This window comes from Micropterus salmoides, unplaced genomic scaffold (assembly GCF_014851395.1).
Source record: "Micropterus salmoides isolate LMB-PRFRI ecotype aquatic unplaced genomic scaffold, ASM1485139v1 Ms_hic_scaffold_15, whole genome shotgun sequence".
NCBI classification, from domain to species: domain Eukaryota; kingdom Metazoa; phylum Chordata; class Actinopteri; order Centrarchiformes; family Centrarchidae; genus Micropterus; species Micropterus salmoides.
The window spans coordinates 6,728,336-6,740,391 of NW_024040596.1; the positions used below are offsets into that span (position 1 = coordinate 6,728,336).

The 12,056-nt window shown below is 40.3% G+C and overlaps 1 protein-coding gene across 3 annotated transcripts in view; it reads right to left on the reverse strand.

Moving 5' to 3' along the window:
* Window positions 1–2,168: 2,168 nt before the first annotated feature.
* Window positions 2,169–12,056, reverse strand: part of pard3bb (par-3 family cell polarity regulator beta b) — a 225,099-nt gene continuing 215,211 nt past the window's right edge. For 2 of the 3 annotated variants that reach the window (XM_038720152.1, XM_038720151.1), the window contains exons 24-26: window positions 7,483–7,698; window positions 7,077–7,184; window positions 2,169–6,819 (exon numbers count right to left, since the gene is read on the reverse strand). In XM_038720152.1, coding sequence (XP_038576080.1) covers window positions 6,705–6,819; window positions 7,077–7,184; window positions 7,483–7,698 — 439 coding nt within the window. In that variant the 3' untranslated portion in view covers window positions 2,169–6,704. Of the gene's footprint in view, window positions 6,820–7,072; window positions 7,185–7,482; window positions 7,699–12,056 lie in introns of those variants that run through there. The other variant, XM_038720153.1, reaches the window with a different exon arrangement.

Genomic DNA, 12,056 nt, shown 5'->3' on the forward strand with positions numbered 1-12,056 from the left:
CAGTTATAATCATCAAAATTAAAAGGAATGAACACTTGAAATATATCAGTCTGTGTGGAATGAATGTATACATTATACAAGTTTCACTTTTTGAATGGAATTACTGAAATAAATCAAGTTTTTGATGATATTCTAATTATATGAACAGCACCTGTAGTTAGGGTTTGCTTAGCTAGTGGTTCTCAAATCTAGGGGCAGTACTGCTGCTGTGTAAGGCATTACGGTATACCAGGGTATTTGGAAATCCCAAAGTCATGATTTTCGAGATTGTCAGGTATACAGACGGCTGTCTTTCGGTTAAACTGTTACGAAGACGCTGTATGCCCAACACACAGGTGTGTGCGTATGTAAAGCTCTACAAGCTATTCCCCTGAGCAGTGGCTGCGACTTGTTCTTCAGAGCTGACCATTAAATTAGCAAAATAAATCCAGAGTGCTGTAAAGTTCAAAAGCCTAACTTTATTGAAAAAATGATAGATTATTTCCAAAATTCACAACATGTTTGTTGGCGTTCAGCCTTTCAAAAAATAATTCACTGCAGTCAGAAAACAGATTGTCGTCCACCTTACCACACACAAAGGGAGGCAGTGTAGCAGAAATCTAATGGCATTGGATTGGACCGATAATTTGTGTGTCCGATAACGTTAAATAACTTGCCTACAGACATTCAGCTTAATTTCTAGCTTGCCAAGATGTGCTGATGTTGTGATGTTAGCTATAGTAGCAGAAGAGTCGTGAGTATTGCTGCCTGGAGCTGTCGTCTGACCTTTCTTTCACCATCAGCTCAGCTTTTACGTTGTTTAGTTGTTGTTTTTTACACAAACACCATCATATACTGTTCATACAGTGTATATCGGGTGAAATGTCAGGACGGTATGAAAAAACAGATACAGCCCAAGCCTACTGCTATGTGAGCTGGCAGCCGAGCGGAAGCAGAATTGCACACCATGAGTCCATGCCAAATGAGGGCCGCAGATGGACTAACTGAGCTTGTATATAAGAGGACTTTACACAGTCCCACCCACTCCCTCAGTCTCTCTTCATCCACACACAGACAGCTCTAAGGTTTGGGGGTGGTCGGGAATTAAATTATTTTTCATGTGGTGATCATTATAGATCCTTTCTTCTATCAGAAAGATTTGATGCCAGATTAAAGTTCTGGAAGCCCGATGTTGACGCCGACGATTCTTAGCACAGCTAATGATTACCATGTATTAGGATACGTGAGGGGTCACAAGTCAAAAAGTATTAAGTATTTTCATTGGAAGTCTTTAAATGCAGTGGTAAAATCAAAAATATAATTTAAACAGAGATTGAGGGAGCCAGCTATGGAGTCAAAAGCTTATCAGTAAACAGTCAGCCAACCAGTCGTTCAGTCTTTCCACACTCTCTTCATTTGCTCTATTTCAGTGACATGTTTGATCCAGACAGCCCAGAAGTAGGCTACCCAGCAATTAATCTCTTTAACTAATTTAAGTTCTGACATGCATTAACACAAATACCAGGGCTTAAATAGTCATTATAATCAGAATATTGAAAATACACAAACACACAGACACACTTTGCTGATCTATATTAAACACTGTGCACAAAATAAACCTTGGCAGCTACTCAGGAGAATTTAATTACTTCCTCTCCCTCTCCCCATTGGCCAAGAGGTCTGGGATATGCCAATTAAGCTTTGACTGATAAAACATTCCCTTGGCCTCTGTGTCTCATTACTGGTAACTTCTCTGATTGCAGCCCGAGTCCAGCACCCATAGTGTCTGATAAATAAGAAAGGACCTCAAGCCACAGGCTGTGACTAAATACTTATTAATCGGAGGGATATGACCTAGCAGTTTGATGGCACTACGCCAAAAAGACTAAAAAAACTTTGTGCCGCAATCACTGTTCTTTATCTTCTTTTTCTAATTGATAATTAGTCTTGCATTAATTTGGGGCCAACATCTATCTCTTATCACAAAGGTACAATTTATCAGCCGCTTAAATGATGGACTAAATTGGGTTGGCAATGTTAATGATTCACCTTGCAGTGTATGGGGGACATGAGGGAAATAATTTCTCCTGACTCATATTTAATTAACCTTAAGCAGATGTGCTGGGCATGCATTGTAGCTTAAAAAAGAACCACATTTAAAACAATTAAAGTATGACATCATTGGCAAATCCTGTTTTAAAAGGAATATTTTAATGCAAAAAAGATGTTATATACATAAATATAAAATGCAGGAAAAGAATAATAGAAATCATTGTTGTTACAACATTATAAAATGAGATTTGTTTTTTCTTTCTTTTTGGATACAAGCACGTTAATAAAAAAGTTATACTTCTAAGACAGAGAGGTTGTTTAGTTGGTTCCTTCATGCGCCGGTCTCTGTACAGGGAGAACCAGAAGTACCAGAACTCTTCAAACAGAAAACTCTGGTTAGTACCTTCAGCTTGTGCAAATCCTTTTATCCTACCAAAAACCAAAGCCATACTTACAGAATGTTTGATATATTAACCATGTTAGGCAAAGTGCCACAATGTATTTTCTTTGTATTTTCCTTCCCAATTTTTGGCAAATCAAGTTGTACAGTTATATAAACTGGTATAAAATTAAACAAAACCAACATGACTTAAATTTGGAAAAGGAAAACTATACAGTGTACCTCTTTGTGACAGTAGCATGGTAACAGTGGCCAAACACTCTGCAGCTCTGGTATACCCAACCAACAACACAGACTATCATTAAAAAGAAATACATGAAAAATATATGCTTGTGAAGAGTAACATACATGTGAATTGTGAACTAGTATCAGAAGAGTAACAATAATACACCTCCATGAAACATTCAAATTTCAATATACTGTAGCTCAGCAAAGCTTCACCAGTAACTGACCCAGCATTAAGATACACACAGTACAGAAGACTGCCAATTAAATCTTCCATCTTTGCATTCTGTCTTAAAGAAGTGCAATACATCTTCGGATGATGACACCAAAACTGTTCATGTTACCCTAGTAGATCATTTCCCCCTCATTCTTTACCATGTATTACCACTATGACTATCCAAAGTAATAAAACTGACCTTTTGGTAATGAACATAACTCTCTGTTTGGTACATTGGCAACAGATTCACACATTTTATCTCCGGATTGCCAAAGTATGAACAGACTGTTATGTAACATAAAGAAATAAGACCTTCCCCAACTTTCTCGGTTGCTAATACTCCAAATCTAAAGGATGTGAGATTTATGCTCACTCCAGAGTGCCCTACACTTGCTAACATTAGCTTAGAAATTGAGTCAACTATCACCATGACAGCTGCAGTAATTTGGCAAATAGCGATATTGGGCACAGAATTTGGTGAATTTATTGTTTGTCAAACAACAAATGAGACAAGAATAAGGTTGCAAAAACTACAGATTATACAGATTCTGGTGGCTGGGCCTCACCGATTACTGTACAAAAACACAACTTTATAACTTTATTCACTGATTTTGGTGAAACTGGATCATATTTACGGAGTTTCCTGATGGACAGATAGCTTTCCCTGTTGCTAAAGTAACCGCTAACGTCTGCTAACCTTAGCTGCCATTAGCTATTTAGCTCAGTTAGCCGTGCAGTTATTGGTCCGATTGGCTGACTTTGCCTGGACTAGGCATCCTGTTGCTTGCGATGCTGACTGCAGTTCACTTTACAGCCACAGGTGTCGCAAATAACAAGGATTTTCTGAAAATTCCACATAGTACCTTAAAGTGCTAGCCTAGTGTCTGAACAAAGGAGTGAATGATCTAAAGGGGCATGTGAATTATTTTGGTGTCTTTGCTTGACAGGTGAGTTCACCACCAGGTCAATCTCCTAAAAATCTGCTTTATTATTGTACGTTCAGAAATACATCAGTTTGTTTTGGCAGATTGATTTCCATATTGGTAATGAAAAGTGATAACAGCATGAAAAAGACAAATATTTTTCAGTAATTCCCCTTAGTCATTACATTCTGTCAATACAAGCCCACTCCTGTAACCCTCCTCCTACTGCAGAACAACTGCCGCCCTTATTTTTATGAACTTTCATTCTTTCCTGCGGTCTGTTCTTGTTTGAAAACTTTCTGAATCAAACCATTGTGAACCACAAAGGCATTGGGGGTCATCACATTGCATCTGTTCTTACCATTTCTTCCACCTCCCTCCATCCATACTTTCAGTCTATTACTTGTTGCTTTAATCCCTCTTTATCAATACCCCTCTTCCCTCTCTGCATTCTTTTGCTTATTTTTTTCTTCCTTGCTCTACCTATCCCTCACTTCTATTCCTTTCTTACCTCTTTTCACTTTTTCTTTTAACCCATCAATCCTACCTGCCCGTCTCTTTCCAATCAAGAACAAACAAATGAGATGATTTTGAGACAAAATCTACTTCACATTCTTGTGCAAGGGTATCTGTCAACATTCACTAGTGATATGTCATCCTCAGTCATATTAAGAGAAATGCAATTCCCCTAATCCTGAAATGTCATTTGTAACATTTAATCTCCATTGAAAGTAATACTGCTGAGCTTTGTGGAGTGAAACGCGGAAATGTTAAGCTAGACTCTAACTCTTAGTTACACTTAATTGATGGTTTAGTAAGTGGCTAAATGGATATGCACTATGGTGCAGCACTGTGAAGAGCACTCTGAAGCTCAATTCATCTTTCAACAGGCCTTGTGTGCACTTCAACACATAGTGACGCCTACACCACCAGGTCACAGAGACGTGCCAGGAACATCCGTCACATCCAAAATACAGTACATGGCATACACAGACAACACAGGGAGAAAGAGGCTGCTAAGTAATACAGAATGAAACTGAGCTGAAAGAAAAGAAAGATATGCCTTCTCTGCCTGGTTTATCCAACAGTAGGACTCTCCAAGGCATGAACATTTTACTCTACATTTAGCGTGAAAATCATGTGACACAATTGCCCAAAGTAGTGGTTTGGTTAATGGTGTTTTTGATCCTGTATCCCCCAACTAATTTTACTTTGCTGTCTATCATGTTTAAGCACCGTTATCACATATGTGCCCTTCTGTGATAATTTAGGTGTTTTAAAGAGTTTATATTTTGAAACAAATATTGTCTAAAAAACTAGCAGCGTGAAATGAATGAATGTGTTGGAATTGTCTCGCTTTGGGTTTTAATTTCACAGGAGGTCGTCTTGTTCTTAATGGAGCTTCTTCCAGAACGTCAAAGTTTGAAGGTTGATATTAGCATTCTGGTGAAAAATGTGGTTGTCAGCTTCTTGTTTAAAGCAGTGGATTATCTCTGAACTGGATGTCCGATAGAAAACAAAAAAGTGAGCAAAAAATCCAATCACGCTGGAATGATTCAATAAACACAGGCTGACTCCATGGATTTAGTACAGATGACTGTGAAAATGTAATGCAAGAGGTTCTCATACACTCAAGTAGAGGTCATTGTAAATAAATTGAATGTAGATCTGAGATTTAGTACTACTATATCATTTGAAATGTCATTCCGGGATCATTTTAAAGCAGCAACAGGATCATTCATAGGTGCTGTAAACCAACAGGCAGGCGTGGTTTCAGACTTGGACTATATCTAGCCCTGTACTAAAAAATATTTTTCAACTCCTCTCTATTGAGAGAATTATTTTGGATAGAAATGAAAGGCAATCATAGCATTATTAAAAACACATTATTACATGCAGAGATAATTCATACAGTGCGCCTCTCTGCGTCAGTGCACTTCAATTATTAAAAGCTTCCCATAATTCATTGACGAAATTACACTGTACGTGATGTATCAGACTAGTCACGATTACAAAATCTGTACTTACTCATAGAGATTGGTGTAGTGGCGTTCTCCCTGTTTGGTAAATTGACAATAGGCCTTAAAATGCACTTCATTTAATAACAGACTGTCACCCAAATGTATAATGCAGTGTAGTATAATGTACGGATGGATATACTGCCTTGTAATTGTATGAGTTATGATTATGTTTTGCGTCAGCAGCTGTTACCAACAGAGCACAGTTGTGTAACCAAAGAACATGGACTTTTTTTCATCATCTTCTACATCCCAGCTCACCCTCAAGAGGAGACTCAAAGCCTCTCACTTTTTTTTGTAAACACAAACAGCTTCAGTCTTGAGAATAAATTTGGCTTTCTCACACAAAAATACTAAAACTAAAAGTTGTCATTTATATCTGTGAATGGCCACAAACTTTGCCGCAAGGTTAACATGTAACATTTCTGAATGTTAAATTTCTCTTGTTCGTGAAGCGGCAGCAGTGAAACCACCAGGTACAATGTGAGCGTGTGTGGAGCTGTATGTATTCCTTCATTGCCTTCATTTAAATGGATCCAATTACCTCAGTGGCTCTGACTGATTCTTCCAAGAGACGACTTAATCAGACCATAGTGAAAAGTAGAAACGCTGCTAATTTTATACACAGTGAAGACTCAAAGCAATTTAAATGACTTCAAACAACAAGACAGTATGCATCACAACGGCCACTCTATAATTAACCTCCTTTACCTTGCATGTCTGTGTATTACCATATACTTCAAACAGCTAAGACAATGTTTGATAATGATGGTGATTCAAATAACACCATTAAGAGGTTTCAGCTCTATTTCACTGGCGTACCAAAAGCAGAAGAGCTGCACACAAAGCAGTTAGCATTCTGCTCATTTTCATCTCTGGACCTGATTGGTCTACACAGCTGCAGTCATGGCATTCTTCTGTCTCGGGTTGGTTTGGTGTTGCTGTTGCTGTCTTCCTCCCTCCCCAGTATAGCCATATTGTTCTGGACCGGGATCCACCAGGTGCCTGTAGCCAATCAAACATGTTCTCAGATTTATCCGGGGCTTAGTGAATTCTTGTGGTCTTACTTAAAATGTATTGCTGTAGAATTGATAGACTAGAATTAATAGACCATCATATTCTATACATTTCAAAAATATAATTTCCAGAACACTCTTCACGTGTTACAAAGTGATAAACAGAGTCATTCGTCAAACATAGGAGGATTTTAGATCTCTCGTAGAATTTATCTGGGATCATCTTCATCCACAAATCGGCCCTACCTGTAACCACCCCCGGTACCACGCGTCATGGTGTCGTATCGTGGTCCGCGATGTGGAGGGGTAGGAGATGGGGGCACATCCTGCCGCAAGGGGCCTCTCTGCTGGGAGCTAGGAGCAGAAAACAAGAGGTCAACCGTTATCACAATATGAGAAAGAACTGGTGAGGACAGGTGTTGCTGCTTCACAATAAAAGGCAGAGAAAACAATAAATGATTTACCAGTGTAATAAAAGCTGAAGCTATAATAACTAAAACAAGGATGAGCAAAGTTATTATCAAAAATTTAAGACAGTAGGTAAGAGGTCGTGCCTTACTTTCAGACCACCCCTCATTTCTGACTCATGTCACAGTATAAACTCTGTGTGCAGCATTATGGTTCATGTGATATAAAGGAACTTTTTAATTACTTTGGGTGGGGGTAGTACCCAGGGTCGACGCCCCGATGGTCACCTGGCCGTGCATATGGTTGGCCAGGTGGGTACCCCGAGTAAGATGGACCAGACAGGCAGTTGGGGTTAGGGTAGGACGGGGACTGAGGGTATCCCTTTGGGGCTTGGGGAGGTCCGGGGTAATGACCTGACCAGGGCTGCATGGGGTAATCAGCTGGATCCAACGGACCTCGTCTGGAGAAGAGAATGACAAATTAAGTTTTAAGATATTTAACAGGTGAGTTTCTCTATCCACGAAAAGAATAGTTTTATTTCGCACTGCAAAAAACAGTTGTATGGCAGTACAGGTCCATTCACTCCCTTAATCAATCAACGATGTCGCAGACGCAGCCAATGGCTTGTTGTCACAGAAAAAGTACCCGTGGCTGAAAAACTTTTTACCACCTTTTTGTTAGCAGTACCAAGCTCCCTTTTTCCCCCACCAATGTTATTTCATTCAATAAATCACATGATGGTTAGGTGCAAAATCCCCAATACCCAAAATCACTCAACGTTCACTGTTCTGTACAACTTCTACTGTGTGGTCAGAGGAAAGAAAGCTAGGGGCACTTTGTTTTTATTTTCATATAATTCTACTCAAACCGTGCCAGCAAGATAAATATATAAAACTGTAAAAGGGAAGTGCCTGATTTGCCTGCATGACACCACTACACAGATGTAGTTTTAACCTCTCGCTCTGCCTAAATCACTAAAACCAATCATCAACCAACTGCTGGCACTGGGAGCATCGTGTTAAAATTTTCTGTTTTTGTTTGGTTTGCGATGTCCTTTTCATGTCTTTTGACAAGAACATATCAGCAAATTCTAATGCTGCTCTTATTGCCAGTTCCTCTGGTAAATATGTTAACTAAATGGTGAAAATATTCATGAAAACCTGCTGAATACGATGTGTTTTGGACCACAGAGAAAGAGAGGGCGAGGCACACACGCAGCCAATAGCCCATCCCAGCCAAAGATCACATAACAACAGAGTATAAGTGACATGTGACAGTAAGCTAGGGCTCAGTTAACATGCATGCATGCACACACACACACACAGACACACACACACACACACACATAGCTGAGGTAATCCAGTCTAGTCCTGCTAATAGATTTTGATGTCTTGTGCCCAGTGGAAAGCAAGTACACAAACGTGTCGTCCACATAGCTAATATTATGAGGTATTCCATTTTATCCCTGTCTTTCTGTCTCTTTTTATCGGTTTACATTTGTGTCCTTGATCTACTCATCTGCCTCATTTTCCCTTTCCTTTCTTTCAATTTTGCTTTAATCTTATGCCTTAAAGTTTTTGTATTCATATGCATGCTTATTTGTGCATGTACATAAATGTTGTCATATGTTTAAAGACCCAGCACTATTTTGATTCAATTTATATTGACTCACATTTTGGATTAATACACTTCCCAAATAATGTTTACTGAAGCATGTAGTTGTGCTAAAAATGTGTTCAGAGCAGACTTCAGAGAGTCACAATGACACTTATCATTGATATGCATCGGTGAGTGGGTGGGGCTCCACAGCTTCCAACCAATCACAGAGTTGACCTGTTGCCTGGAGATCATGTTAATGTGCACACAACCACGGAGACAGACAGTCTGAATCACAAATTTGCACATAAATCCTCATCCACAGAGTGCACACACACACACACACAGAGTGCTGGTGGTCTCCATGCCGACGGCTGTGTGTGTCAATTTGGGTGGTCAGCAGTGGAAAGTGTCTAAGTAACTACATGCCCATCATGTTTGGGATGTCTGCTTCTGCCCCTCCTGGCTCCATATCCGCCGTGACACACACACACACACACACACACACACACACACACACACACACACACACACACACACACACACACACACACTATTTCTGCTACACTTATTGGAAGTCACTCTGGGTACACTCTAAAGCTACATGTCTCAAATGTTTCAATTCTTGATAGCCACAGCCGTTTTGTCTGCTTCTCTTCTGGTGGAAAGCCTACCAACATGTCGGCGTGCCAGCTGCCCTGTCTGTCCATGCGCCTGTCTGCCTCTCTCGCTCTCTCTCTCTCTCTTTTTATGACTACAAGTCTGCCTACCAGCTAATTTGCATGGCTTGCTAGCTATCTATCTATCTTTGAGCCTGTATACCTGTGCCCATATAAGTCAGTCAATCTGTCACTCAGCATTTGGCCCTTGGTTCCGATAATGTCACCAAGGCAGAGATAAGAGCTGTGGAGAGGTGACGGGGAGGTGAAGAGGACGGGACAGAGAGGTAAAGAGAGATAAGATGGAAAGGAAGGAGGGGAGGAGCGTAGAGGGATGTATGAGGGAGAGATGCAGATGAAAAACAAGGATAAGAAGAGAGGTAAACATGGTGAGGAAGACAGAATAACGGAGCAATAGGCACTAAGAAAAAAAGACACCATTTGTAAATTGTTTAAGTAATTAAGAGCCCATAATAAAATGCCTGACTTTACAGCAGAAATAAACATGTTAACAACTGGCATAAAAAACGGGTTTGGTCTCTTCATTTAATTTCCCCCTTCATGACAACTATACGGGGAATGTGTGAATTTTTATATAGCTCACCTGTTTAAATTACATTAAGGCTTAAAGTTCGCTTTGAGTGACAGGTTGGTGTCCTCACTGGTGGCTAGCCGCGAGATCGTTCAGGAACTGGGCTTCATTCGGCCCACCTCAGCTCCACCTCTTTGCCCATTTTCGGGTTAGCCAGATTCAGGCACTGCCAAGATGGCAACAGCGGGAGCCTCTGAAATCTATTAGCCACGTCATGGACGCTAAGTCCATGTTTAATACGGCCTATGGTTTTAAACATTTAAAGAAAGCAAGAGTAGAATCCACAAACTGTACTGAAACAATTAGTTGATTAAGTGGGTGAAAGCCTATTTTTGAACTTGCTTTTATACACTTTTGCATTATTTAAATAGGACATATTTCAGACTTGGTTAGAAGGTTGTGGGTTCCAGCCTAGGTCGTTCCATGGCTTTCTGTGTTCTCCCCGTGTCTGTGTGGGTTCTCTCCGGGTGCTCTGGCTTCCTCCCACCGTCTAAAAACAAGCAGGCTAGGTTTATTTGTGTATCTAAATTGCCCTTAGGTGTGAGTGAGAATGTGAGTGGTTGTTTGTATATGTGTGGCCCTGCGATGGACTGGCGACCTGTCCAGGGTGTACTCCGCCTTTTGCCTGATGTCAGCTGGGATTGGCTACAGACTCATTGATACTGAGAATAATTGTTAGTTACAGTTTCTGAGAGTTGCCATATTGGGAATTAAGTGGAAATCCAGTGGGAATCTTTAGGGAATTCACTGTAAATCCGGTGGCAAGTTTGGAATCTTCCCTCCAGGAACCCAGTCAGCACTGCACAGCAGCTGGGGATTATGGGGTAATGGATGGAACCCATTACTGGCATGCACGCAGACACACACACACACACTGCAAACCTTAGCTTAAATTTAGTGCGAGCTCCTAATCACCCCCTCCCAAACACCACGTACTCTCTCTGGAGGAGGCAAATTGGCACACAGCTGGAGAGGAGTTAAGACCAAATGAGGAGGCTGGTGGTCTCTGTGAGTGTATGGGTGTGTGTGAAAGAGAGACAGAGAAGATGGAAAGAGATAAACAGATGTAATGAATGAGAACTGCTTCCTGGCTCATGCGCATGGAATCTAGTTTAAAGTAATTGAAAGAGTAATGAAAAGCAAAACGAAAGAATTGAAGACAAAAACAGAAAAGCCGCCGAAGACTCAGTTTGAAGTGAAATTCAACTGTGTAATACCTGTTTAGGGGTTGACTTCTTAAATATTGTTAATTATGTATACCAGAGGACATAGGTTAGATATTTGAAAGGAAAGATTCGACAGTAATTGAGAGTAATGTGAGCCTTTGTAATTCCCTGGTATTTATGTATGGTATGAGATTTCTGATGGATTTCTAAAGAAACAAGGAGTTGTTATATGTCCTCTGCACCTGGCCCTCTCTCTCATAAACACACACACTTTCACTTACTCTTTCGAAAAGGGCTGGAAACAGCTGTTATACTAGTGGAAACACACACACACACACACACACACACACAGAGAGACAAGATGCAGCATTGTGACACAACACATTAAAAAACTCCTGAGAGCCAATGACAGCCGCTTGGCAGATGGATTGTCTCAATCAAACCCCACACTAAAGCATAAACACAAGCAACACCGCCTCAAAAATGAGGAGAAGAGTTTCAGATGAGAGGGGGAGGGTTATAGAAGGTGAGGAAGAGAAGAGGGAGGGATAAAGAGTGATATTTAAAGTGAGTGAAAGAGGAACGAGGGGAAGAAGAGGAGATAAACTACTGCAGCTTTAATTTAGTTATTTCTTTATGAGTCTTTATAGAGCTGAGTCTTCTCCTTGCGTTGATATCCATTTAAAACTGATTTTGGGTTTGAGGTTGGGAACGTACTTCATATATTCAAATTGCATTCAACAGTTCTTTGTCAATGAGAGTCACAATATTTTGACAGTCTGGTAATAAAACAGATTAATAGCTC